The 27,299-nt window shown below is 36.2% G+C and overlaps 4 protein-coding genes across 9 annotated transcripts; 2 read left to right on the top strand and 2 right to left on the bottom strand.

Moving 5' to 3' along the window:
* Positions 1 to 38: 38 nt before the first annotated feature.
* On the bottom strand, positions 39 to 4,808 carry ABCI13 (non-intrinsic ABC protein 11). Its single transcript, XM_086247051.1, has 10 exons — positions 4,019 to 4,808; positions 3,304 to 3,432; positions 2,342 to 2,437; positions 2,124 to 2,201; positions 1,952 to 2,013; positions 1,774 to 1,849; positions 1,400 to 1,507; positions 952 to 1,127; positions 768 to 852; positions 39 to 521 (listed from the first exon to the last, which is right to left on the bottom strand). Exons 1-10 carry the CDS (start codon positions 4,208 to 4,210, stop codon positions 483 to 485), a joined length of 1,041 nt encoding a protein of 346 aa, XP_086103177.1. The 5' UTR covers positions 4,211 to 4,808; the 3' UTR covers positions 39 to 482.
* A 4,153-nt stretch (positions 4,809 to 8,961) lies between these two features.
* On the top strand, positions 8,962 to 11,822 carry PIN5 (Auxin efflux carrier family protein). Its single transcript, XM_086246134.1, has 5 exons — positions 8,962 to 9,800; positions 9,921 to 10,006; positions 10,160 to 10,317; positions 11,234 to 11,310; positions 11,447 to 11,822. Exons 1-5 carry the CDS (start codon positions 9,070 to 9,072, stop codon positions 11,517 to 11,519), a joined length of 1,125 nt encoding a protein of 374 aa, XP_086102260.1. The 5' UTR covers positions 8,962 to 9,069; the 3' UTR covers positions 11,520 to 11,822.
* A 1,122-nt stretch (positions 11,823 to 12,944) lies between these two features.
* LOC147280637 (uncharacterized) lies at positions 12,945 to 18,385 on the top strand. 6 transcript variants are annotated; one of them, XR_015122790.1, is made up of 14 exons: positions 12,945 to 13,377; positions 14,261 to 14,383; positions 14,722 to 14,778; positions 14,913 to 15,008; positions 15,371 to 15,490; positions 15,586 to 15,704; positions 15,800 to 15,901; positions 16,176 to 16,292; positions 16,498 to 16,566; positions 16,764 to 16,830; positions 17,010 to 17,063; positions 17,172 to 17,261; positions 17,428 to 17,752; positions 17,868 to 17,975. XR_015122790.1 is itself a non-coding variant. In XM_086246131.1 (14 exons), exons 1-14 carry the CDS (start codon positions 13,321 to 13,323, stop codon positions 17,961 to 17,963), a joined length of 1,209 nt encoding a protein of 402 aa, XP_086102257.1. In that variant the 5' UTR covers positions 12,947 to 13,320; the 3' UTR covers positions 17,964 to 18,385. The 6 variants fall into 6 exon arrangements, 2 of the variants coding, with proteins under 2 accessions (XP_086102258.1, XP_086102257.1); XR_015122791.1 differs by lacking the exon at positions 17,868 to 17,975 and having other exon boundaries at positions 17,428 to 17,598; positions 17,711 to 17,727; XM_086246131.1 differs by having other exon boundaries at positions 12,947 to 13,377; positions 17,711 to 17,752; positions 17,868 to 18,385.
* A 2,149-nt stretch (positions 18,386 to 20,534) lies between these two features.
* LOC147280636 (ubiquitin carboxyl-terminal hydrolase) lies at positions 20,535 to 21,421 on the bottom strand. The gene is made up of 2 exons (XM_086248661.1): positions 21,003 to 21,421; positions 20,535 to 20,878 (listed from the first exon to the last, which is right to left on the bottom strand). Exons 1-2 carry the CDS (start codon positions 21,090 to 21,092, stop codon positions 20,597 to 20,599), a joined length of 372 nt encoding a protein of 123 aa, XP_086104787.1. The 5' UTR covers positions 21,093 to 21,421; the 3' UTR covers positions 20,535 to 20,596.
* Between the last annotated feature and the right edge of the window lie 5,878 nt (positions 21,422 to 27,299).

The following is a 27,299-nucleotide window of genomic DNA, read 5'->3' as shown; positions in this document are numbered from 1 at the left end:
AGAATAGATTATGGATTCGATCCTATCTAATGTTAAAATAAAAAACCTCTATTTCATTAGAAATAAGATCACTCAAATATTCTTCAGTTAAGAATGCAATGCATTTTTCTTTTAACAATGGGGCTGAAAACATGACCCAATTTCATAAATTTGAAACTAAACTAGAAAGTTAATAATAACAATAGTATAAGGAAAAGAGAGGAGACAAAAAGAGGCAAAGATCGTTGTGACATGTATTTGCCATGAATACTTTGGAAGATGGCTCTCTTAACTCAGATGCAACCAAAGATGCATGGGGCGTGATTTCTGTTAGCAATTAATTCTCAGCTCCAATTCTTCACTGCAATGAAATATAAGAAAGGAGGCAGCCTGGATGGATGCACGCGCACCAATATCTGACCCATTTCTCAGCATTCTCTACAGGCAGGCAGCAATCCTCAAGGGCCATGTATTCTCTAATATACGCCACCCTAGCAGAAGTTCTAATATCTAATTGGGCCGTCCAAGCTCCCAGATGCGAACTGAAAACAACACCCCAAAGAGGGTAAGTACTGGGACTACTTAGGATCATCATAAACTAAAATCCCAACTAGAGAAGAAAATTGAACAAATTTATTTTGCGATACTTCAAATTATACCCTCACTTTCAAGGAGTCGGATCAAACAAGCCTCTGTCAATTTATCAACTTACTAGAAGTTCGTCTCCATATTTGAAGACATTGTGAAGCCACTTGGTCAATTCGGTGCAAAACCAAATTTGTCATTACCTGTTGAACGATTGGATTTGTTGAAGTTGTGAATTCATCAGTCATTCCTTGCCAGACTATCTTGCCGTCATAGAGAAACAATAACCTATACATACATATTGAATAAAATTTTCTGTTTAGAACACATACGAAACAATCACCGTGCATATTCAGTAATAACATCACAATTTGGATGAAGCACCACCTGTCAACAGCTCGTCTGATGGTACTATGTTGGTGAGTAACAACAACATAAGATGCAATCTGCCCAGGCTTCTCAATCGCAACCTGACCTTTTGTATGGACAGAGCGGATGAGGTCTTCTACAACAGTAGATGCAATAGGATCAAGTCCAGCTGTTGGCTCATCATATAAGAGCACCTGTTGAAGGGCATAGAAGACTGTCAGGACTCAGGAGACGGACACTAATTTCTGCATCTGTCGGACCATGTGAACACTATGCACTACTACATCCTAAGCTCAAGACAGATGATACTAATGATCCTTCTGAGTTCTGATTATGACATAATACAATGGGAACCACTGAAAGGCCATTGTTTCAATTGAATTCTGCAACAGCTATGCAAGCATTATCAAAGGAAACAAAAGCAGAAAATAAAAAATACAATAAAGCTATCAGCTGTTCAATATACCTCTGGCTCTATGGCTTCCTTTGTGGTATCGCAAATTATAGACCGAGCCAGAGCAACTCGTTTCTTCATTCCACCAGACAGCTCCGAAGGTAATCGATCCTCAACTCCCTAAACAAATCACCAAGTAAGGTTTAAACAAATTTAAAACTCGAACTACAGTTCCTTTCTTTTTTACCGGGAAAAAGGGGGGGGGGGGGAGGATGAGCAGTGTTATTAAACATATTAAACCACCTACTAACAAGATCATTGGAAGACAGTTGATGGGAGGGTGGGAAGGTGTAGAGAAATATCGTGATAAAAAAAACTATTACATGTGGGACCAGGTAAGTTGGCGAAGGTACATGCAGACTGATAAATTGGGATTTTAAGCATACCTTTAACCCGACAGCAGCCAAGCTATCAGTCACAAGCATTGAAATTTGATCATCTGACATGCTCGAATTTTCATACCTAATGAATTGATAATTGACATTATATTAAAACCTACACACGCATAAAGTGGAAAACAAAGCAGAACAATGGCAAACTTAAAAGAATCTAAAGCTGTCTTACAGAAGGAAACCAACATTTTCACGAACAGTTAAAGAATCAAAAAGTGCAGCACTCTGAAACACCTGTTAGATAGTAGATAACTGCATTAAAAAGACCTTCAAGGATAGAAATTGCACCAGAAAGACTACCAATAGATAATGCATAGCATGCAAGTTAATAATAATAAGCTTACCAATCCAATTCGAAGACCAGATATCTCCTCATCGCTGATCAAACCAGCTCTCTTTCGACCTCGAATATATACCTCCCCCTGCTCAGTACACAATTAGACAGTCTATGTAAAAGAACCCAATGCATAACTAAGTGTTCCGACCATAAAAAGAGCTTGCCGAAGTGTATAACTAATTACACAAAGGTGAGCACAATATGAGAAACTGATTAACTATTAACCTTGTCAGGAGTGAGAAGCCCTGCAATAATCTTCAAAATTGTAGATTTCCCTGTGCCAGAAGGGCCAATTATCCCAACAGCTTCGCCATGTCTAATCTATAAATGAATCCAGAATTAATACAATATAAGACGAAATCTGGAATAACCTCAAACGAAAATTTGACCACTAATTTATTATGATAAGAAATAAAAATTTTAATGAAAGTATAGGAAAGCACAAAGTAATGGAAGGAGGACCAGTAGTACATCCTGTGCTAACAGAAAAATATTGAAGAAACAATACAACACATAAGAAAAAGAAAGAAAAGCAGTCCTAAACAACACACTTTCCCATCCCTAAAAAAGAGAACGACTGAAAATTTCTTCAAAAATAGATGTAGTCAAAGCCCAAAATAACGCAAAAAAGATTATACTCCTCCAAGTAATTCAAACCCTCTTTCCTTCTCTTCAAGAATTCTACTGTTTCTTTCACTCCAGAAACCCCATAACAATGCTTTATCAGCATAAGTCCATAAAATTTTACCTCCATTCATTTCCTGAAACCTCCAAAATCTATGCTAAAGATATAACTTTGGAAAAAAGCCAAGCTACCTTTGAGGAAAAACCCCAAACTACCTTTGGTAAGCATAACAATCTACTACATAACCCATAGCCAAATCACATTCCAAAACAAGTAATGCATTGACTCCCCTTTATTTTTACAAAGTATGCATTGTTGAGGAGATAAAGAAAGATTTGATTTCCTCCAAAGAAAATCATTAGTTTCAATTTTTTATAAGCCAGAGGTCCAAGTTAAAAATTCAACTTTTAGCCTGCTTGACCAAAAAACTATATTCTACTCACAAGACAATGCCAATGTTCAAACCTATGCAACATTCTCACAAAACCGATGCATGTAAGTTCTTGAAGCAACTGAAAATACGTAATCAAATGAACTTAATAAGTGTTGAAATTAGATTCACCTTGAAGCTCACACCTCTCAATATATGCTTCTCACCAAATGATTTATAGACATCTCTACACTCGATAAGAGCATCATAATCATCCTCAGGCTCCCGAACTGTGCTTAAATCCTCTGGTTTAAATGAATCCTGGTGAGACAAACCTTGTCAGTCATCGCTACCATATGGGACCGGTCTTGATTAAAATCCACTACTATAAATTTAGAAATAGAGCATTTAATGTGACTATTGGAACCCTGAACAAAACCCAAGTCAATATATAGCCAACGAGTGAGTAAAAATAAGATAAATCAAAAGGAATTTTCTTTTGACCATATGCAATAATAATTTGTTCGAATTAATAAAGTAAACTATATGTAAGATGAAGATTTGCATAAAATTTGATGGCAGAGAAGTTAAAAAAACACAATACAAAAGTTAGTAGTCAAATAAAAAAAATCCAGTTACACAACTTGCCTATATATGGGCCAAAGTGAATAAACTAGATAATACCTATAAGTGGAGCAGCTAAGAACAAGTGATTAAAGCACAACACCAGTATTGCAAACTGCAGCTTATCCAAAACAATATAAAGGAACTGACAAACACCCATTAAATTTAAGCGTTGATAAATTCGAAATAAGCACAAAGCACGGTTATTTAAATAAAAACAGATTAAGAAAAACAGAGTTGTTCAAATACATTTAACTAGAGGGAAAGGTTGTTAAGGTCGTACCTCGAATTTTGTTGCAAAGGATTCATCACTCCTCAAGTTCTGGGGAGGTGCATTACAAGCACAGAAAATGTTTCTTGGCTCTCTCTTCTGCTTATAATTACACCAATTGATTATTATTGCAAATCCAGGGGACCGAGAATATCCATTGGAAGTAGTCAGAGGAAACAACACTGAATTAGACAGAGAAACCATGCTTATTCTCGGAGCAATTGGGCTTCTAGGTGTTGAAAATTTGAAGCAGACCCAGGTCAGATTATTGGCTAAAAACCACTTTTGGAAGCAATTCAGGTCCTTGGTATTGGAAATTTGTGATTTTGAAAATGACCCAGATCAGATTATAGGTCAAAGACCAGAGGTTTGGAGGCAATTCAGGTTCTGGGAAGTGGAAATGTTTGAACTTGAAGCAGACCCAGATCAGTTTGTGGGCCAAAAAGCCCACAAGAGAAACCAATTGAATGCAATGACTGAAAGTGAATTAGAAATGGGTTTTGCAATGAAGAAGACTAGCCGAAGGTACAATACAAAAAATGCCGAGAATGCAAAGAAAGCAGACGGATTATGGTGCAATACGTATTTGTTGAGCTGTTGTGGCGGCTGTGAGGTGCGCTTTTCTGATGTCACGTGACTTTTTGTTGGGTGCTTTACTCCTCCTTCCTTGTGCCTTTCTTGGGTTTACAGTGAGGTATTGGAAACTCTGACTTGCGAGTACTATTCAGGCTTTGCCAATGACTCAATTATCAGGGGATCAAGTATATTTTTCATTTTTGATCCCACGAATTTTGCATATCTTTTGGCCTCATCTAATATGCATATAGAAACAAAGAGATGAGGTTAGATATTATATAGGGATATTTAAGCTTGTATAAGTATAAGTTGTATAACAAAGTTTCATTAAAATTAAAAATAAAGCTCAAAAGTCAAAAGCTAACAGCTGACTTATGAGCACATCAACTGCAGTGAGAATGGGCTTCTTATTGGGCCCATGACACCAAACCCAAAATATGGGCTTTGTTCTACTTTCAACCTTGTTTAAGAGGTGAGCCCAGTAAAGGTGAGAGACGGGCAAAACCACGGTGGCAGGCGGATATTTGTGGTCTCTAAAGCCAAATTATAGCCCAAACTCTGCTCATTTGATGGCCTAATATTGATCCAAACTCGCATTGGGCTCAAAGCAACTACCCACTACTACCCAGAAGGCACTTATCAACGATCTCTACACAGTTTATGGTTGTGGGCCTTTTGGCATGTATGGAGCAGAGCATGAGAGCAACATGGCAAGAAAGAACATTCAGATATGCTAGGTGAAGAGATTAGATGCCTAATTCCCAACCCAACCAAAAAGTTGTAATATGCCATCATCCTCAGGACTCAAGCTAGACTACTCTGATCAGGTGATTCTTCTGAATACTACTACTCACCCACCAACTTTAATTTGTCCACTCTCATTTTTGTCCAATATTCAAACACCATATATATCTCTCTCTCTCTCTCTCTCTCTCTCTCTCTCTCATGAGCTGCAATGCAAGCTGCATTAATGTCAATCTGGCATGAACATTTCTAGTTTAAGACGTAAAAAACACAGACACACACATATATATAGAAATGCATAAATTCGTAATGGTTTTAATTATATATTCTGCATATATATATATGTATAAAGCGCACAAAGCAAGCATTGAATAGAATATTACCCATGTTTTAATAATAGTGTCCAAGTAAGGTATTTCCCACCACAGTCACAAATTAAGATGACATTTGTCATGTTAGGAACCACAAAGAGTTTTGGAATTTGTTCTTTGGACTAGTATTCTATTCTTGCATTGTATGCACTTCATTAGTTCATTTGTCCAATGGATCGATAATGGAAATAATTAATAGGCACGCGAACACAATATGCTCAAGTGAGAAACAATGCATATATCAAAGTATTATCCAAATGTCAGCCACCCACCAGTCACCATCAGGGCCGGATCTGACATGGTACAAGTGGTGGGACCGCATTGGGCCTCATATTTTGGACCAATATTATATAGGCTTTATTGTTTACTAAACTATGAAATAGTGAGATAATTTGTTAAATATTTGTCTTATATATGGCTTGTGTCTCCAACTAGCATGTTAAAAAGCTACCAAGGCCTTACAAAAAGGAATAGCGTGACATAACTTACACTAATAATCTAATGTCAAACTAATTAAAAATAGTAAAAATAGCCATAAAAGATAAAGAAAAAAAATGTTGGGCTTTAATAAATCATTCTAAAAGTTTTATATTTGGCCTAAGAAAGATAATTTAATTTACTCTTCATTTTTAATTAGGATTTTTCTTTGTTTTTTATTTAGATGTATTGGTATGGTAATTCAATAGTTTTCTTTGATATTGTTAGGGTTAACAAAATTATAATTTAGCTCTATATTCTTAACTTCAAATATATTGATTTTTTTATTTTATATTGTCATACATTTAAAGAAATGTAAAAATGTCTTATTATTTCTTAATTAAAGTTTGCATTTGCTTTTTAACTCAGTACTAAGCATAGTTTCCTTATTTTCTTCGTAAATGTTGTAAACTCATTTCATTAACCTTAATATTGATGCATTTTATTGTAACTCAATCTTACAAATAGGCATTTAATATGTTGGAAAAAAAAAAGGGCCCCATTTTTAAATTCCGCACAAGGCCTCATAATCTTAGAAACGGCCCTGGTCACCATGCACTAACTAATTTCTGCTTCAAGTACAACAACCTGATGAATTGCTCCTAATTTCATTGGTCTTGGTTGTTCATACTAAGTCATAATTAGCAGTTGCTTAGTGGATATTAGGGATGGAATGGCTTAATTGGTGCACTTAATTAATTTGATCCTGCATGCATGTGCCTCAGATGTGATGGCAAAAAACTGAGGCTACAAATTAGCTTGAAGTACAAGAACCTTTATGCATGCGTAGCTAGGCACTGATCTCTAGTCTAGCTCGCCCTCTGTTTTGAATATTTAAACATCTATCTATGTATATATATATAATTCCCTAGCTAGCTAGCTTTTAAATTCTATATATATTAATTTTGACCTTGTTCCAACTTAGAATTGCTTATATAAAACAAAAGAGGAGAACAAAACTTTTATGTATGATGACCAAGCAAATCACTACGTAGTACATGTTGTTATTGACTTAATATTTATTAATTAATTAGTGGTCTTGAAAAGTAAATGTGTTCTATTATGGAAACCCTTACAATTGATAAAGACAATTTGTACATTTCTTTTAGATGCATGGGGACTGCTGTGGGGGTTACTGGGGTATGCGCGCAGTCATGAATGAATACAAGCCAATGGAAAAAATAAAGTAAAGCGAAGTAGACAAAGACCCTGTTGCTTAATATATATTTGCGGACCAAAATTGTCTTTGAGTACTCTATGACACAAAAAAAAAAAAAAAAAAAAAGGAAAAGAAAGAAACTTATTCCAATCACATCTGTTTTACCTGTAACGTACTCTAGCTAGCTAGTTGTCACTCAACTTTGAGTGGCATTGATCGAGCGCTACAATGAGTAATTCAATTAGTAGAACCTTTATACTACACAAGGATTAGATATATTATACTATACAGACATGCACATATGATACTAGCTTGCAAGTATCCTAAACCATCCAATTAATGGCAAAGGAAGACAACCCAACAACAACAATTCATCCAACTATAGCTCAGCTCCACCATAAGAAATCAATGCTTTTCACATTTATATATATAAAGCATATTTCACATATATATCCCATCAAAGACTAGCTAGCAAGAGAAGAGGAATATATATAATAGTGAGCGGAGAGCATCGATCAGTTTGAGTTCATATGTAGAATTGATGTAAAGCTAGCTAGCTAGGTACCACTATTAATGATGGAATTGCATGAGTTGATCGAGGTACTGGATTTCATTAACTTAATTTTGCTACCTTAAAAAACAGAGAATTGATCATGAGTTAATTAAGTTAAACCAGAACATGGTGATTATCTTGAAAAATAGAACTTATTCCTTATATATATGCTCATCAAGATCGCATATTGTATATGAATCACTGTCCCAAATAATCACTGATCGATTTGTATGTGCTTAAAATTCCCAGATAATTGGCATCGATTATAAGGTGCAAATTGTGACAATGATGATGATTTTCTAATCCTTTTGCATTATTGCAGTATCAGCCGAAACAATTTCAGCACACAATTATGAAATTGTGGTCGAAGCCAATTTGCAAAGGTGGGTGGAATAATTGCTGGACCTCGTTCCTTATTCTATATATATATATATATATATATATAATTAGAAAGATATATTGCTGACCAAATATAACACAATTAGTTAGCCCATTGGTATGGTGAAAGCAACTTTACAATTTCAGGCACTCACGTACAGCTTGCTATATATCAAATTACGTACGTACTAATGTCACTCTTGATCGGTCAAGAATCCACCGGATTTATAGACATATATAGAATCTTATACACCCACCAACCTAACTATACTCCTCAGTCCTCATACACAACTAGTGCTGCGCGCTTTAATCATGGATATATCGATATTGTGTTTGAATTCTGAAAGAGTTTTCTAGTTTTAATTTGACCGAATTTCATAATTCAATTAGGTTTGAAAACAAAATTAATATATGTATTGTGGGATGTGTTTTGTAATAAAAGACGCGTTCTACATTAATACATACATTTGGTAGGAATCAATGAGTTTACAATAACCTTAGAGTGTTTTGTTTTTCGTTCGCTTATATTGCCCGTTACATCATCTTTGCAATAACATCCCTGCAACTACAAAAATTAAAAGGAATAAAAAAGAGAAAGGAACAACTTTAAAGTTTGCTTTGTCCCTGCGTACGTGCACATTACAAACATATATAAATACCCAACAAGTTCATGTACATATATATATATAGTGTTAAGCTAAGTACTATACATACATATCATTCTTCTATATATTGTTGCAGTAGCTAGCTAGCCAGTGGCTAGTGCTTGAAACTATATATATAAATATATATATAGCAAGTTAAGATGATAGGATGGGAAGATGTTTACAAGGTGGTGGTGGCCATGGTTCCACTGTATGTTGCACTGATTTTAGGGTATGGCTCTGTGAGGTGGTGGAACATATTCACTCCCGAGCAGTGTGGCGCGATTAACCGCTTTGTATGCTTCTTTACCCTCCCACTCTTTACATTTGAGTTCACTGCCCATGTCGATCCTTTCGAATGGAACTACAAGTTCATTGCCGCGGACGCGATTTCAAAGCTCATAATCGTGGTGGTGCTTGCATTTTGGGCAAAGTGGAGTAGCAAGGGAAGCTATAGTTGGTCCATAACAAGCTTCTCTTTGTGCACTTTAACTAATTCCCTTGTGGTAGGGGTGCCCTTAATGAAAGCCATGTACGGCCAAGTCGCTGTGGATCTAGTCGTCCAATCCTCGGTGGTTCAGGCTATCGTATGGCTCACAATTCTTTTGTTCGTCTTGGAATTCCGACGAACCAGGTCCTTAGACATGATTACTACTCCTAATACTGTTACGAGTACTACTACAATTAGTAGTACTCGATCAGTTGATCATGATCAGGTGGCGCAAGGGAAAGATTTAGAGGGCATGGAGGAGGTGGTGGTAATTAGCAGTACTAGTACTAAAAAGCCTTCTAATTTCTGGTATTTAATGAAGGCTGTGTGGCTGAAACTTGGGATGAATCCCAACTCGTATGCAGTTTTTATTGGCATTGCTTGGGCTTTTATAGCAAACAGGTAGCTAGTGTTACGTACATGCAAGAGTTTTCAATTATATATATATTTGATTCAAAATCAGAAAATTGATTGTAAATTAGTTAATTAATTCATGTGTGCATATATATATGCATGGTGCAGGTGGCATATTGAGCTGCCAAGCATTATGGAGGGATCAGTTTTGATCATGTCAAGAGCTGGTACAGGCACTGCCATGTTTAGTATGGGTGAGACCACTGACTGATCATATATAAATGCAATATTATGATGATCGATGATCGATGATCGATGAAGCTAGCCTAATATATAGGGTTTTAATTATATATAAATACTTATATATGTAGTTATGTAACTTATGTGTGCATGGATATTGCATGCAGGTATCTTCATGGCACTGCAGGAAAAATTCATCGCCTGTGGGACAAGCCTAACTATAATTGGGATGGTTTTAAGGTTTATCGCTGGACCAGCAGCTATGGCTATCGGCTCTATCGCTGTGGGATTGCATGGTGATGTTTTACGAGTTGCCATCATTCAGGTAATTAATAATTAATTAATTAATTAATTATATCTAAATTAATAAATCATATATATATCATTTTAATCTGCATAATTAAATAATCAGTAACTTCTCCCTTTTCAATAGAATATATTAATCAGTACGTAACATCTCATTTTTCAATAGAATACATCTTATTTCGTGGAGGTACGTACGTTGTACGTAAATTCTATATTGTGGAATAACTTAAAGGTACATATATTATGAGCTGCCCAGCAAATTAAGCGGCTAATAATTAATTTCTTCTCACTAACGCCACACCAATATTCGATCTCTAATTAATATATCACTTTGAGAAAAGGGACTACTGGGACTCACTATCAAACATACTTATTCTCAATTTTATTTTTGAAATTAAACACGAGGAAGTATGCCTATTTTCAAATTACTCAGTACTCACTATCAAACATTCAAACTAGCTACTAGCTATTTTCAAATCATGATTTAATTAATTCGAGAATACACAAAAGGAGATATGCCTATTTCAGGAATATTATATATTGATCCGTCAGTACACAATCGAAAACTTTACATAAACCCATCTTATCTTAATTTTTTGGATGATTAATTAATTAAACCATTTTATTTAATTAATTAAATTTCAGATCTGACTAGCTCCCAACACCACACTTTTTAAAATTTATTGATATATTAACCTTTTGTGGCCAAACCATGCACAAATGGAATTCAAATTAACCGCACTAAACGTTTGTTCCCACTAATTTTAATTATATTAACTGACAATTTGAAATTAATGCATACGACTTGATAGGCAACTATATGTATGAATATTCTGTTACATCATCTATCATTTTAGCTTTCAGATAATTATATTTAATTTAAATGACTTATAATTTGCTAATTAAAACATCATAATTTTTAATGAATGTTGCAGGCAGCATTGCCACAGTCCATTACCTCCTTCATATTTGCCAAAGAATATGGACTCCATGCAGAAGTGCTCAGCACTGCGTAAGTTTCTCTTAAACTGAAAAATTAATGAACCTTCTCCATCAATCACCATTAATCAATTGTAAATATTTGAATTTTTCTTCGTCCTTCACTTTGTATTTTCTAACTTATACTGTTCACTCATAATAAATGGCAGGGTGATATTTGGCATGATGGTGTCCCTTCCAGTGTTGATCGCTTACTATGCAATTTTAGAATTTGTGCATTGACCCTTTATCTGGCATATTGTTTCAATCAACGGATCAATCAAGGAGAAAAAATTGCTGGTCCTCTTTTGTTTTTTCTTTTCAATTTTGTTGGTTTTTATTTTGGTTTAAAACTATTGGACTAGTTTAAATTAGTCTCTCTAGTTTCCAAAATTTGTAATCTAATTAACATTATCATATATATATCCAACTCTCAAAATTAGGCTTCGAACCACAGGTTTTATTGTAAACTTTTTTTGGCTCCAGATGGTGGTGATCTATGCCAAGTTTAATTTGATAATTCCATGCTTAAACTATTACTTACTATGATCATCATGACTTAATTAATGTTGCTTAATTTCAGCTATTATGCTTTTATAATTTCAAGATTTCTTTTCTGTTGGAAGAGCTAACTTCATTCAGAACGCAAATGATCGAGGAGGGTCCAAAGGCCCAATACAAAGAGACTAATAAATTTACAGTAACCCTGAAAACAAATTAAAGGAATAAAAAAGAGAAAATACAAAGTTTGCTTTGGCTCTGCATGATTAATGGAAAATTGTTATTGTAATTTAGAACCCAAATGATGGGGCCCAAAGGCCCAATTCAAAGAGATGAATAGTGGGCTTGATCACAAGTGAAAGAGCGAGCCCAAAACGCAACTGAAAGAGGGTCTTCAATTCATGCTTATTTGGACTCACATGAGATTGATAGTTGCTGTAGGAGTGGTACCCACGACGTGAAGAGCTCAGCTAATTAGAAGTAACATGTAGGTAGACATAGTGTCGGTGGGTACAAGCCAAAGTCCTATATGCTGTTTCTGTGCTCATTAATGTTGATTTTTACATATGTCACAGTCTTTAATTTCTTTACCTTTTACCTTTAACTTTTTCTGTTTTTTTTTTTTTTCTTCAGATATACACTTTTTTCTTAATTGGGTTTTCTTTTTCTTTTTCTTTTTCATGTTTAAAGAAGACCTCCATCTAAACTGTTTATTATGCCACGATCCACTCCACCCAAGCTAGCTCCTTCAGCCTTGGTTTTCCTTTACCCATTTTTCACATTTGGAAATTGGAATGGTGTTGCCATCAAACGTTAGGTGTGGAGTTCATGTATCATAACATATAAGCATGGCTGCTAAAGGAAGTATTTATCTATGTATAGTGGATACCATTATTAAGAAAGCTCTCCTTGTAAGCCATAGTATAAATTATAAAAAGGAATATCAGTCATTTTATTAGAAAATAATAAATTAAAAATAGAAAAGGAAAAACATTTATTATTAGCTTATAAAATAAAAAGAAGAAGATAAAGAAACGCGTAACGGTGACAACGTGCTGTCCTCTCAAGCACGAGAAAAACAACAAAAAAGATCTCTATTGAGACTTGACTCAGATTTGGGTCATTATGAAATTCATTATTGTCTATTTTTAGTTTTTTCCAATTACCACTAATTATTATTCGAGTTTTATATATTATTTTTTTTCCTAGCCCATAACGAAGAACAAGAATCGTGGTAGTACTAGTTCCCACTATTTTCTTAAATATTAGGAGCGTGTTATTCGGTTGCCTTAATAAACACGACCCTCTTTCCCAATTTGTTTGACGTTGTGATCATGTTTATGTTCACCCAATGCTGCTGTTGTAGTTGTTGCTCGACAATGTTTGTTAATGGTGTTTCTGGGTTCCCGTGATCATCGTACGTGCTCTTTTCTGCAACATATTTTGTTTTCCCGGGAAAACTCGGAAACAAGAGCTTTCAAGTTTCATCCAAAAGAATAGGAAACAAGGCTAAAAATATTAAAAAAAGGAAATTGTTTGTTGGATGATTTCTGTTTCTGGGTTCTCTGGATTTTCATGGAAAATGAAGCCCTGCAAATGTGTAAGCACACCTTCTTCCTCTTTAACTATATACATGCATTCACCGTCTACACGTTGGGCAAATGCTTTTCTTGGTGTTATTGATTAAATGTTAATGTAATTGTAATTTGTTACTGAAACTTCTTTTGTTTTATTGTGATTTTTATGTCTATTAGAATTTAGAAATACTGAAACTTCATTTGTGCTTTCGATTTTATATCCAAAATCGTGTTATTTTATCCATATATATAATCGTCTCTTTTTCACTCCTACTGGACTATGGAGCTTGCTAGTACAATTGAGAATCTTTATCATTTATTTATTTTCTTGGCAATGGCTTTCTTGCTTTTGATTGTAGCATAATTAAATGCTGAAATATGGTTGCAAATGCCCTTAGGGATTAATTTGTATTGCATACACAAACATATAAGTGTGCCATTAAGAAAGGTTATTTTGTTGATTCATACTACCTGAAAGTAATCCTACTTGTTAATTTCTCAGTCTATACGGTGATTCTTTGTACTTTTGAAATTCTTGCTGGGGAAGTCATGTAATGTTTATTGATTAAAAAGTACCCGGGATCGAAGCAGTTGGTATAGCTAGCTGAGTTTCTAATAAATTGCAATAAATGTTGCTTTGTTTTAATATGTGAAGTTAGTAATTTTGCTTCTTTTTTTTTTTTTTTTTTGTGTGTGGATATGGGTTCTTTCTCCGCCATAAGTGTATTTCGTGTGAAAACTGCCATTCATATGTTGTTTTGGTTATTAATCATCGAATGATAGGTCTTTGTTTGGATGCAGTTCCTTAGGAAAGATTACCCTTTTTTCTTTTGTTGTGATGTCTATGGAGTTTTATGCAACCATTTAAATCATTTTGACTTCTTTTCACTACCTTTTTCTTCCCAGGTATTGTTACATGCAGATCTGAGAAGTGGGAGATCATGGTTTTGTAGCCTTCTCCCCACAGCCTCTTTGTTATGTCTACTATTTCTCATGGGGAGTGCATTCATAGCATCAGATTACAAAGAGGTAGACATGGCATTTTCTACTCTGGCATCTAATTTATATTGTCTGCATTGCACAGAGATTTGTCTATATCTTTCTATTCTGGTATGTAGTTTATATCTGATCAATTTACTTATATTCACCTATTAGATTATCCTATGGCTTATCTTAAATCAACATTTACGATTTAATAACTCAAAATCCTGTGATTTTGCTTTCCTTATCAAATTTGAATGGAACATTATCTGCAGTTTAAAATTTGGTTTATATACTTTTATGACTCAGTCTGAGGCTTTAAGAAGGGAATTTTAATCTATTAAATAATTGGGATAACCACAACTATTCTGGGTCCTGTTGCACAGAAACCATCATTTTGGAGAGTCACAAACAGTTTGCAGAATGTAATGTACAAATGCAAGGTTCGTTTTTCATTCAATACAGGTTTTATGCATTATATATATTTTCCATGAAAATAATCAATTCCTTCATTATGCATTTTGCCTATCAAATGTGCTGTTGGGACTTATTACTTGTAATTGTTTATCTGTTTTAGAATCAATACAGGCCTTATGGGAGTGAGGCATTGCCTGAAGGTATTGTCTCAAAGACTTCAAATTTGGAAATGCGGCCATTATGGACTCCTAAAAAGGTAAGGTTTATGCAATGATGGATGGAAGTTCCAATTAGTGATGATTGTCCCGTCAGCCTTCAATTGATGTGTTCCTTTCAATTGTGAGGAAAAAAAAATTTATTATCTAATTGAACTTTAGTTGTGAATTATGATATGTGTGTGTGTGTGTGTGTGTTCACTGAAAGTTCTATAGTTATTGAGTCTTTCAAATATTGTGTGTGAAGATAGTGAATAAATTCATTCAACTGATTGTGTATCTTTGCATTGTGCTCGAAGTGATAGTGCTGCAGTTTGTTAAGGAAATACTTATAGTTAGAGCCTATGATTTTTGGATTCTATGTTTGCCTCATTGATTTTATTGGTTCTTATCCTTCACGCAGATCCGTTCAAATCCTTCAGTTAACCTGTTGGACCAGGAAAAAGAAATTTCTTCAACTAATTTATTTGCAATGGCTGTTGGGATAAAGCAAAAAGATCTTGTCAGTAAAATGGTGAAAAAGGTATTCCTATAAAAAACAATGGTAAAAAATTTCTAATAATCAATTTTCCTATTCATAGCAGCATGTGTAATTGATTTTTGCCCACCATACTGCAGTTTCTGTCAAGTGGTTTTGTTGTGATGCTTTTCCATTATGATGGTATCGTTGATGAGTGGAAGGAGTTTGAATGGAATGATCTTGTTATTCATGTATCTGCAGTTAATCAAACTAAATGGTAAGTAGTCTTATCCTTCTACGCCGGACATCATTTCTAATGGAAGTTGCATTATTTAGATGTGTTTTCTGAGTGATGGCTTTCTTGATGCCTAGGTGGTTCGCCAAGCGTTTCTTACATCCTGATATTGTTGCTGAATATAGTTACATTTTTCTCTGGGATGAGGACCTTGGAGTTGACAATTTCCACCCTAAACAGTATGCTGACTGCATCTCTTTTAGCAAAGATGAACATATATTAAATTAAAAGTTCCAAAGAAGATGTTGAGACTTAATCCCAAAGAAGATGTAGTAGAAAAGAAGAAAAAGAGAACAAGAGAAACAGCGCCAAAATCATGCTCAGTTCTTTTGCATGTGTTACTTTGTTTTTATTGACTAATGTATCGTAATAAAAGCATAAGGCCTAGCATCTAAGGTACTCTATAATGGTATTCGACAGATGTGCAAACTTCATATTTTTTGACACTTTTAGGTATATATCCATTGTTCAAAGGGAAGGACTTGAGATATCACAACCAGCACTTGATTATTCCAAGTCAGAGGTGCATCATCAAATTACTGCACGTTTGAGAGGATCAATAGCGCACAGGTCTCTTATAATTTTGGCCTTATTAGTATAATATTTGTAATTTTAAGGTGACAACTAATCCACTTGGGCCCTGTTAGCAGTTTGCCTGAACTTCTTTTTCGCCTCTTGTGAAATGTGAACAATGCAAAAACATTTAACAAGGAAAGGTCCAATATCATTATTTATGGCTAATTCTTAAACCTTTCCTGGTCTTTTGTTTCTGCAGGAGGACTTACAAGCCTAATAGCAATGGGAACGGATGTGATCAAAACAGTACAGCTCCCCCTTGCACTGGGTAAAAAAAAAATTTCAACTAAACTACCTTATTTTAACTATTTGTCTCATCTTTAAAGCTTAGGAATTGATTTTGTTTTAATTGCTGAAGAAGTATGGTTATCTATGTGAGCTATTTAAGAAAATTCCCTTTCTTTACTATCGTGGCAGTAGAAGTCATCTTAGTTGAGGAAACTAAACTGAAAATCTGCATTGCAGGTGGATAGAAGTGATGGCTCCTGTTTTCTCTCAAGTTGCTTGGCGGTGTGTATGGTATATGATCCAGGTGTGTCATTTCTACTGTCCTGGAACTCAAGATGACTTTTTCTCTTTCTGCATATATAGGATACTTCTTTGTTTCTAACTAGTTGTACTATTACATTGTGGTGAATTTCTAATGGTGACAAAGACTGGAATTCTTGGTCCTTTAACTCAATTACGTTATTGTTGTTGAGTTATTTGCAGAATGACTTGATTCATGCTTGGGGCCTGGATATGCAGCTTGGCTATTGTGCACAGGCAAGCTCTTTAATGTATTTGTTATGCCATTTATTATACTTTCTAAGGATTTCCTAAACAGGCTCTTTTGTTTTCCTAAACAGGCTCTTTTGTTCTCCTTTTTAATAGGGTGATCGAACTAAAAATGTTGGTGTTGTGGATGCTGAGTACATAGTCCATTATGGTCGACCAACATTGGGAGGCTCAGATGGAGATGAGGTTAATATAGAAATAATTTGCATTGAACTTAATGTGGCATGTAGTTGAGCTCAAGGTTCTTGAGATTCCTGCTACATCACTACCAGTCCATCTCTTGCTCAGTTCTATATCGAACCTATTACTCTTACAATTATCACAATTTTTGAAGTTTATACACTCATCTCAGGCTGCACTCAATTTGATCTTGTCATCTGGTCATGCACTATATCACTGTGGGCATTCTTGTATATTAAATAGGAGAAAATATTAGAACGTTATCAGGTTTTGCTATAGAAGGAAACAATTGCATCAGCAGAAGTACATGACAATAGCAGTGAAGGCTAAAAGACCACAATGTGTCTGTTTTGTTGTTCACTCATCCATTCCCTATAACAGTTTTGATTCTCTCTCCTTATTTATGGTTACATTCCAATCTGAGGCTGACTATTTAATGTCTTTGTATTTTGCAGGAATCATCTCATGTGTCTACTGCAAAGGACCATAGAGTTGATGTAAGTCTTGACACAATATATATATGATACCCTTTCTGCTGGGGAATTGTAGTTCTTTTGTTTCAATATATTAGGGTTGTAAATTGTAATTGACTAAGAATCAATTTTTGTGTAGGTGAGGAGGGAATCCTACAACGAAATGAAGATCTTCAGAAGGAAATGGGAACGAGCTGTCAAGGAAGATGAATGTTGGATTGATCCGTACCAGTGAATGAAGGATGATTCTTTATTTCTAGTTCACAAGTTCATGTAAAGTTTGTGTCATTCATTATACATCAAACTTACATTTGCAAAGTAAACACATGACTGCACCAGATGGGAGTAAGGGACTGGCGACAAGGTTGAGTTTCGCAGAGATCCTGGGCTGTGCAGAGCATTAGGAACGCACAACTCACCAACTCAGTATTCTTTATATTGACTTTTTTTTTTTTTTTTTTTTTTTAAAGCTGCCAACAGGCAAGATTTATATTGACTATTGAGTTGGAAAGTTATTGCGTTCATGTATGTCACACTGGAAGGTCCCTGAATACTTTTGTTCTTTCTTTTACACAGTGGAAATGTAAATGTTACTTTATACTTATAGTGAGGACATGTCTTGTAATCTCTTTTATATCCTTCTGCCCATGTCTTTCAATCTTTCATATCCTTAATGGGTAATTTCTTTATACTAGATTTATCGTATTTTTATTTCAATTCTAATTTGTACATGAAGATGCTGTATTTTTAATATAGAATATGGGGAAAATGACAAGGAAAACGAAAGCCAATATTATGAGATAGGGCGTTACAGCTCACTTATAGTTATAGATATTAACACAAGAAGACACTTTGGTCAACCTGACATCAAGTCATGGTAATAAAAACTTTACAACTGGTTCACATATAGTCAACGACTCAACAGGTAATGTGGAGTGTGGACCACCTTTGAAAACTTAGTTGGGGTTCATCATATGTGTAAATACTAAATACCCTGTCTCAATTGGTTCAATATGGACCATTTAAGTAAATGATTTTGCATAATATACAAGTCAAGCAACCATTATAAGACTATCAAAACATGATAGCAAAATCATTTATCATTTTTAGCAAAAGGGATTTGCTTACTTGAGTGCCTACAGGAAATAAACATAACATAATATATATATAATATATATATATATGCACTAGGAAATGGGAAACTCTACAGTTAAACATGACCTCACTAGGACCAGTCAGCAGCCAAAGAAGTTCACAAGAAATTAAGGGCATGAATGCATGATGTAAACGACTACAATAAGGTTGTCATATGTTGTTTGAGCAGCACATCAGCACATGGGTTGTTGGCTTGTGTTGTGGCACTTACTATAGACTATAGTCATCAGTATCACAAATTCACAGTCATCACAAACAAAGGTCAATGAGATTCCCTAAACTCTCTTATCAAGACACAAATTCACAAGCCCACCTACTGCCATCTCTATAAGACTATATATCTCTCAATTCTCATGACTATGACTCATGAGCCCCACAAGCCAACCATAGATATACAATTTCCACCCAAAACAAAAAACTTTTGGTCGATTGAGACTTTCATCTCTAACCCTCTACAATAACTATTAACTACAACAAGGGTCATATAAAAAACCAGAAATATACAAGCAATAAAGTATGCATTAATACACCATGTCACGATTGTAGCAACCCAGTGGCTATGGCTTAATTGCCCCTACCCAACTTCCAGCTATCTTAATATTAGAGTTGGCTACACCTACATGCATTAATATCATCACACTAACTTATCTACCTACAATTAAAATCCTTCTATTTAAGGCTTCTCCACCACCAACAATTAGCAATCTCATCTATTTGAGGTAATGCAATAGCTGGCAAGGCATCTCTGCATACCAATTAGGGTGCCCCATATAACAAATCTCGGGACCACTCAATTCACGACATGATCTATTGGAGCTTTGAAATTCTTTGGTGTAATGAGCCTACATAATCCCCCTCTCACAGTAAATGACGATTTTGTTGTATACACCTGATAGAAGTTCTTAGGTGTACCTATGAATTTCTTGTTAGAACTTTGCAGGACATAAAATATAACATGCCCTTGTGACATTTTCATTACACGCACATGAAATGCAAGCACTACAGTCATAGCAAGCAGCAGATATAGCCACTTCCAAGGAGTAGCATAAACTATAAAGTATAATTATGCAATGAAATGCTTGAAATTTCAGACGAAACAACCATGTCAGATCTAACAATTCACTTTCCCCTAACATCAAATGGAAGATCAGAGAAGAAGGTAGTGGAAGCAGCAAAAACATTAGTGGCAACAATAAGTAACCATTTTCAGTTAATAAAATAAAACCCCCCATCTAGTTCAATATATATACCTCCCACTAGTACAAATTAATAATTGCACATGTAATAGAACAAGACTAAAGTAATAGAGAACTTGAATCTTAATCCTTGTCATGAGTGTCACAGCAGCTCTACTGAGCACTTACATTAATATATTCTTTGAAAAGTCAATGAAAATATAGAAGCCCCAACAGCTCCATTAACAAGGACAATGTTTCCTCAAATACCTCACAAATTATGCTAATCCTGGCAATGTGCTATCTTCAGGCATTGCTTATTTCAGCAAAAATAATGCACAAAATCCCACTAGAGAGAGCAAAAGGCTAACCTGGAAATAGCTCAACCCCTCCCCCCAGCTAATAAAAATATAAATTTCAGAACTTATAAACAAACAAATCAAGAACAGATATTCTTTCCATCCAGACTCCCAACAAAATCAAGATTACCCCAAATTAAACAATATAAATAATAATAAATTGTAAAATATAGAGAGAGTTAGATATGGCATCCAAAGCAATTACAGGTCTTGGGAGTGAAAGAACAGAAGCCAAAAGGCCTGTTGGGAATGTTGCAATTGATGGCATAGCAACAAGGAGAAGGCAAGCAAAGTCCTTTAGCACCTCCACAACAAGTACACAAAGCACAAATCTGAAAGCTACCCAACTTCCTTCTAGTCTCATTCATCACCAAAGTCTTCATCTTTCCAGCTTCTATTAGTGGCACCAGCGGCTCCACCTTGTCCTTCTCTGTCGCCGCCACCGCCGCAGACCCATTGGCCTCACAACAATACACATACATTTCAATCCACAGCATACCCAGAAATAAACATGACCAGTTTGACAAAAAAGAAAAGTACAGAGATCTATGAAAGAAAGATAGGTACTTGAAGAGAAACACTCACATGGGTTAAGCTTGCTTCACTGCTAGTGATCACAGTAGCCAAAAAGAGTATCAATATGAGAGAGAAGATGACCCCATAAGCAGGCATCATGGCTTCTTGAGGTGGGAGTAATACTTTGGTCTGAGTTTTGTGTGACAAAAGTTTGCGGGAATTTGGAGAGAGTGTGAGCTGTGAAGTGGGTCTTGATCTTTTTCTTTAAAGGCCTTGATTTGGTATATCATAAATGATTTTAATGCGTTTTGAGCTGCTTAGGTGGGGTTAAATTGAGAGGTTCACAAATGGGTTTTGCATATTTTGGCTTTTGGGGGTTGGAGGATCAAATGAAGTGTGAAATGAAGAGAGTGGTTTTGGGTTTGGGAGGAGTTTGTTGAACTACAGACTAGTAGACTACAGTGGTGTTAACCGTGTTATGTCCACTGTGGTGAATGCCATTATGTGAAGCACTACAGTGTCCACACCTCTCTTGTAAATTCCGGAGGCTTTCTGCCACGTGGCATGGCAATAAGAGGTGGGTTGATGCAGTACATTGATTAGGGCTGGAAACTATTTTCTTTTATTTTTTCCCCTTAAGGCAATAGGGGGTGGGATGGTAATATACAAATATAACATTTGGAATTTTATTTTCCCTTAAAATAAAATAAATAGTAAATAATTTGTATTCATATTCTAATGTTTAAATTTGTGCACTAAAAGTGAATTTGAGTTAAACTAGTTGGCCGAGGACAAAAGTTCTTCGCCGCTCTCTCCCTCACACACGGTTCGAACCCTACCCTTCGGTCCTTTCCCTTATAATTTTAAAAAAAAATTTGTGCACTAAAAAGAATAAAAAATTGTTTAAATTTTCAATAATACCCTTACTTATCTTCTATTACTACATCGAGGTTTGAACCTAGAGATCAGTTGGCAATAACACGCTTACTTGGGTTGAAGTGTTGAACCAACACCTGGTAATGGCCTCCTCATATATAAAACAACTAGGAACTAGCTATATGGAAGATCGGAAGGCGTTTACTAATGTTAATTTGTTTGACGTACTTCTGAAGACTCCAACCCCCAATAGACCAAAAAACTAACAACACGTAATGATTGTAATTACTTAATCAGAACTAGTTTCGTATTCCAATTAATTATGGGATTCGTAGTTTTCCTATTTGAATCTGATTCGTTCCAAGATTTACTTTCCGTTTTAGTTGAATTAATTGGATTTCCTAGTTGTATTGGGGTTTTGTAGTTTCCTATATATTCTACTGATTCTACAATATATCAAGATCCTAATTACTTCCAAATTGTGCGTCATGGGAGGTGGTGATACTGCTCATGATGGTTACTTAGAAAGATCATCAAAATTAGTGATGAATCTTGATGATCTTCCTGACACCGTATTGGTTAAAATCCTGTGTCGACTTCCATATAGATCCGCGGTTCAATGCAAGTGTGTGTCTAAACATTGGTCCACACTCATCTCTGTTCCTTATTTTTTAGGCCTCTTTCCATATGAAAAGCAAAACCCCATGATTCATCTGATGTTCTTGGTTACATCAGCTACCAACCGCACAACGGAAGAGCTCAAAACTGTAGGCAGCTGGTTAACTCATAGTGTAGGCTGCTGGCTATCTCTGACTCTGGGTTTGCTCCCTCCTTTTCAAGACAAACAAGAGCCATTTGTCATTTTGTTGTAGCAACTTACAATGACTTGGTTCTGTGCTGTCCAACCAGGTTTTATCAACGTCGTTACTACATCTGCAATCCATACACCAGTCAATGGGTTGCTCTTCCTCCCACCCCTCGATGCCACAGGGTGGTACAAGTTGGATTCATCTGCAATCTCTCTAACAAGCAAAATAGTAGTAATAGTATAAGCTTTAAGGTGGTACGAATTATTGCATTTGAAAATAAGAAATCGTTCGAATTCAATGTGGAGATGTTCTCTTCTGAAACAGGTAAATGGAGAGAATCAGTTTTATCATGCCTACCAAAAAGTAGGAGTTTCTTTTTCTCTTTCAGCCGTGCAGGCGTTGCTTACAATGGAATGTTGTATTGGCCGGGTCATGGGGGCAGCGGTATGGGGTTGGATCCGGATCATCCGAATCCGTGTCATTTCATTGAATTTGATGAGCTTGCAAACTATGAAACAATTGAATTATGTATAGGTGTTTACCGTGGGAGTCTGCGGATGTGCCGCCAATTGTTTCACATGAATGATCATGATCCGCGAATCAGTTTATGTATTTGGGAGTTGAAAGAAGATGTAGTAGTGGAAGGAAGCAATAAATATAAATGGTGTTTGATACACAAGGTTTCCCTGAACCAAATGGTTGTGGAAGATGATGATGATGATGATGCGTTGATCACCCGATGGGTAAAGAAGCAAGACAAGATTTGCGTGCTAGCTTTGGACCCAAATGATGAGAATATCTTGTATCTAGATATAGGTGGACACATTGTCACCTGCAACATTCCAACAAGAAGCTTAAAGATAGCTAGAAAGAGTTCATTTACTGATGGCACTTGGCCATGGATACACGTCTTCCCGTTTGTGCTTCCCTGGTGGGCCACACCAACTGCTACCATAGATTATGTTCAGAGCAACAAAGTGATTTGATTATTCAATTTTTGTGCCAGATGGATTTACATAAATTTTTAATGAAGCACAAACTCAGCTGGTTTATCCGCCTTTCAACATGCACTCTATTATACTCACAATTATACACACAATTAAAAGTCGATCATTAGTTCATCACCAATTGAAACTTCCATCCGTAAGTCTAAAATCTACCTAATTCTAATATAAAAGTAATGGTGTTAAACTCTATAAAAAATTTAAGGGCTAAAATCCTAATATCCTAAGTATGTAGAAGGCATCTATCATATATAGCCTTTATTTTGTATGATCATATGTAGCCTTTAAAGTTTCAATCTTTGGGTAAATGTGTTTGAAAATATACAAATTATTGTGTGTCATTGTAACGCTACGTGATATGATCCCAAATTAAAATTTGTGTCCAATCATTAAGTTTAAAATTTGTGTATAATCATTAAGTTTAATAGCTTGAAATTTATATATTAATGAATTTGTAACTTTTTTTGGATGTGGGTATGGTTACATGTGTGTATATATATATATATATATATATAGTAATAGTTGTTGTCCATGAACTTTAAATTCAAGACTACTTTCAAGTACAAAAGAGGACTAGATGAGGTCCACTAAATCAAATTTGTTTTTGGCACATCTATATATTTATAACACTTGAATTTATATGAACAAGAAAAAACATAGAATCTCAGTTCTAATTATGATGTATTGTATTATAATTTGCTTCGATTAATAAGATTAGGCTATGTGAGCACTGAGTATGACACGGTCATATTACCATCACATTTGATAATTTCTCCATTCATTAAAGCCCAAAACAAACAGAACAAACAGCAGCCCAGAAAGAGCTGAAGGCCCAGATAAAGAAAGGCCCCAAACATATGATACGTGGAAGCCAGAGACAAAACTGAACGAAGACAAAGCAAACAGACTCCACAATCTATGTATCTATCTATCAGAAATCAGAAGGACTGCAATCTAAGACCATCACCTGATTCGGATCAGCAGCTTCACGAGGAATGTTGTTCTTGGGTTCAGGAAGGCTCAGCTTTGGCTTCTTCCTAACTGGCAGTATAGTTTCATCAGTATCATCTGCAGCAGATTTACCACTGAGGTTTAGTAGATTTCTGAAACCCAATTTCACTCCTTTAATCCCACTCCAGTCCTTATTCAGATTATTAGCTCCATGAGGAATGTCATTGCTAACATTTATGATCAGCTCACCTCTCAGGGAAACTATGTTCCTGTTTCTGGGTTTGGGAAGGTTCATCTTTTGCACTAGAGTTTGGTCTGTATCAACCCCAGCAGCAGGCTTTTCTCTTTGGTGTGGACTCCTAGCAGGTATAGTTTCGTCAGTATCAACTCCAGCAGACTTACCACTGGGGTTTGGTAGCTGAAACCAAATTGTGTTTGGTAGCTGAAACCAGATTGCGCGCTCCTGTCATCTCACTCCACTGCTTGTTCAAATCAGCAGCTCCATGAATGTCGGGGCTAACATTAATGCCCTGCTCACCTCTAAGGGAAACCGTGTTCCTGTTTCTGGGTTTGGGAAGGTTCATCTTTTGCACTAGAGTTTGGTCTGTTTTAACCCCAGCAGTAGACTTTTTACTTTGGTGTGGACTCCCAGCAGGTATAGTTTCGACAGTACCAACTCCAGCAGACTTACCACCGGGGTTTGGTAGATTTGTGGGTTAAGGAAGGTTCATCTTTTTCAGTATAGTTTGTTCTGTATCAAAACCAGGAGCAAGCTTTTTTCTTTGGTGAGACTCCCAGCAGACATGTCTCTCTCATCCTCGTCCATATCAACAGGTTTTAGGCCATCACCAGGCTCATAATTTGGTTCATGATTCTCATATGCATTAAGCAGTTCCCCATACCGATCAAGGCATTTGGATGAGGTCCTATGCTTAAAAGCTCTGGAAACAATACGAATATAAGCACTTGCAGGAAGTTGACAATCCCTCCTAATCTTCCTAGCAAATTGAAGAAGCCTCCAATCCTTTGTTCGAGACCACTTAGCCTACAAGAATCAGGTTATTGAATCAGTAAAAACCAAATGGAAAAAGAAACGTGTAAAGTGACATGAGGAAGGAAAAGCCATTACGAAGTATCGACACTTAGAAGGCTTCAACTTTCTCATTTTGTGTAAAGTGGCAAGCTTCCTGGCCTCTTCAATGTGTTTCTCCCTAGCCTTCCTTTTGGCCTTCTTGCACCTAGTGTTGGCTAAACGAGCTCATGACTCGAAAAACATATCCTTCTCATTGTTATCCATATCAGCAAGATTCAGGCGATCATGCCTCGGGCCATCACCAAGCAGTTTTCCATACTGTTCAAGGCATTGGGATATGGTGTAATCGAGAATTGAGGCTATTGACCTCCAATTTGTAGGCATGAGCTTAGCAAGACCAACGAGTTTTGCATCCTCATTCCTACCCCATGTAGTCTACAAGAAGAATTTCTTTGTTGACATACTGCTTCTAAGTTGTGTACCAAACATTGAATTTCTTATCGAACCCTCAATTTCAGTTTCAGAGTACCTCTTTGGCGAAGGGATGAAGCCACTCATACCATCTAGCTTTGCACTGCTTGATCGATTTGCGAATAAAGAGTGACGAGATCAATCTTGTAGACTACATAGGGTAGGAATGAGGATGTGAAACTCGTTTGTCTCGCTAAGCTCATGCTACAAATTGGAGGTCAATAGCCTCAATTCTCAGTTATACCACATCTCAATGCCTTTAACGGTATGGGAAACCGCTTGGTGTTGGCTTGAGGCCTAATCACCTGAATCTTGTTGATATGGATGACGACGGGAAGGATATGCTTTTTGAGTCATGAGCTCGTTTAGCCAACACTAGGCGCAAGAAGGCCAAAAGGAAGGCTAGGGAGAAACACATTGAAGAGGCCAGGAAGCTTGCCCCTTTTCACAGAATGAGAAAGCTGAAGCCTTCTAAGTGTTGATACTTCGTAATGGCTTTCCCTTCCTCATGCCACTTTACACATTTCTTTTTCCATTTGGTTTTTATTGATTCAATAAACTGATTCTTGTAGGCTAAGTGGTCTCGAACAGAGGATTGGAGGCTTCTTCAATTTGCTAGGAGGGATTGTCAACTTCCTACAAGTGCTTATATTCATACTGTTTCCAGGGCTTTTAAGCATAGGACCCCATCCAAATGTCTTGATCGGTATAGGGAACTGCTTAATGCATTTGAGAGCAATAAACCTGGTGATGGCCTAAATCATGTTGGTTTGGATGAGGATGATGGGAAACTGCTTAATGCATATGAGAATCATGAACTGAATTATGAGCCTGGTGATGGCCTAAAACATGTTGATATGGACGAGGATGAGAGAGACATGCCTGCTGGGGATCCTCACCAAAGAAAAAAGCTTGCTCCTGGGTTGATACAGAACAAACTATATTGAAAAAGATGAACCTTCCTAACCCAGAAATCTACCAAACCCCAGTGGTAAGTCTGCTGGAGTTGATACTGTCGAAACTATACCTGCTGGGAATCACGCATTAATCTATGTGGATCCCACCTCATGTGAGAGCTGCCGCTGGGGCACGCCCCACCGAAGACCCTCTCGGGAATCACACCAGATGGACAAGAAACAGGCCTATGAATGACAATAAATAAAAGGGTAAAGTTGCGAAAGAAAATCAGTTTTACCCAAGTAAATCGTCTCGTCTGCTGGTT

Source organism: Dryas octopetala, chromosome 6 (assembly GCF_963921425.1).
Source record: "Dryas octopetala chromosome 6, drDryOcto1.1, whole genome shotgun sequence".
NCBI classification, from domain to species: domain Eukaryota; kingdom Viridiplantae; phylum Streptophyta; class Magnoliopsida; order Rosales; family Rosaceae; genus Dryas; species Dryas octopetala.
The sequence above is the reverse complement of the archived record's forward strand: the minus strand, read 5'-3'. Positions and strand labels throughout refer to the sequence as shown.

Bases quoted from the DNA above. Each gene is read 5' to 3' on its own strand.
- LOC147280636 (XM_086248661.1), bottom strand. From the start codon at position 21,092: ATGATGCCTGCTTATGGGGTCATCTTCTCTCTCATATTGATACTCTTT. The intron at 20,879-21,002 runs GTGAGTGTTTCT...TATTGTTGTGAG, and splicing joins GTGAAGCAAGCTTAACCCAT to GCCAATGGGTCTGCGGCGGT.
- ABCI13 (XM_086247051.1), bottom strand. From the start codon at position 4,210: ATGGTTTCTCTGTCTAATTCAGTGTTGTTTCCTCTGACTACTTCCAAT. The intron at 1,128-1,399 runs GTATATTGAACA...GCCCTTCAACAG, and splicing joins AGGAAGCCATAGAGCCAGAG to GTGCTCTTATATGATGAGCC. The intron at 853-951 runs GTGGTGCTTCAT...ATGTATGTATAG, and splicing joins ATCAGACGAGCTGTTGACAG to GTTATTGTTTCTCTATGACG.
- PIN5 (XM_086246134.1), top strand. From the start codon at position 9,070: ATGATAGGATGGGAAGATGTTTACAAGGTGGTGGTGGCCATGGTTCCA. The intron at 10,318-11,233 runs GTAATTAATAAT...TGAATGTTGCAG, and splicing joins TACGAGTTGCCATCATTCAG to GCAGCATTGCCACAGTCCAT. The intron at 11,311-11,446 runs GTAAGTTTCTCT...AATAAATGGCAG, and splicing joins GCAGAAGTGCTCAGCACTGC to GGTGATATTTGGCATGATGG.
- LOC147280637 (XM_086246131.1), top strand. From the start codon at position 13,321: ATGATTTCTGTTTCTGGGTTCTCTGGATTTTCATGGAAAATGAAGCCC. The intron at 13,378-14,260 runs GTAAGCACACCT...TTTTCTTCCCAG, and splicing joins AAATGAAGCCCTGCAAATGT to GTATTGTTACATGCAGATCT. The intron at 17,262-17,710 runs GTTAATATAGAA...TGTATTTTGCAG, and splicing joins GAGGCTCAGATGGAGATGAG to GAATCATCTCATGTGTCTAC.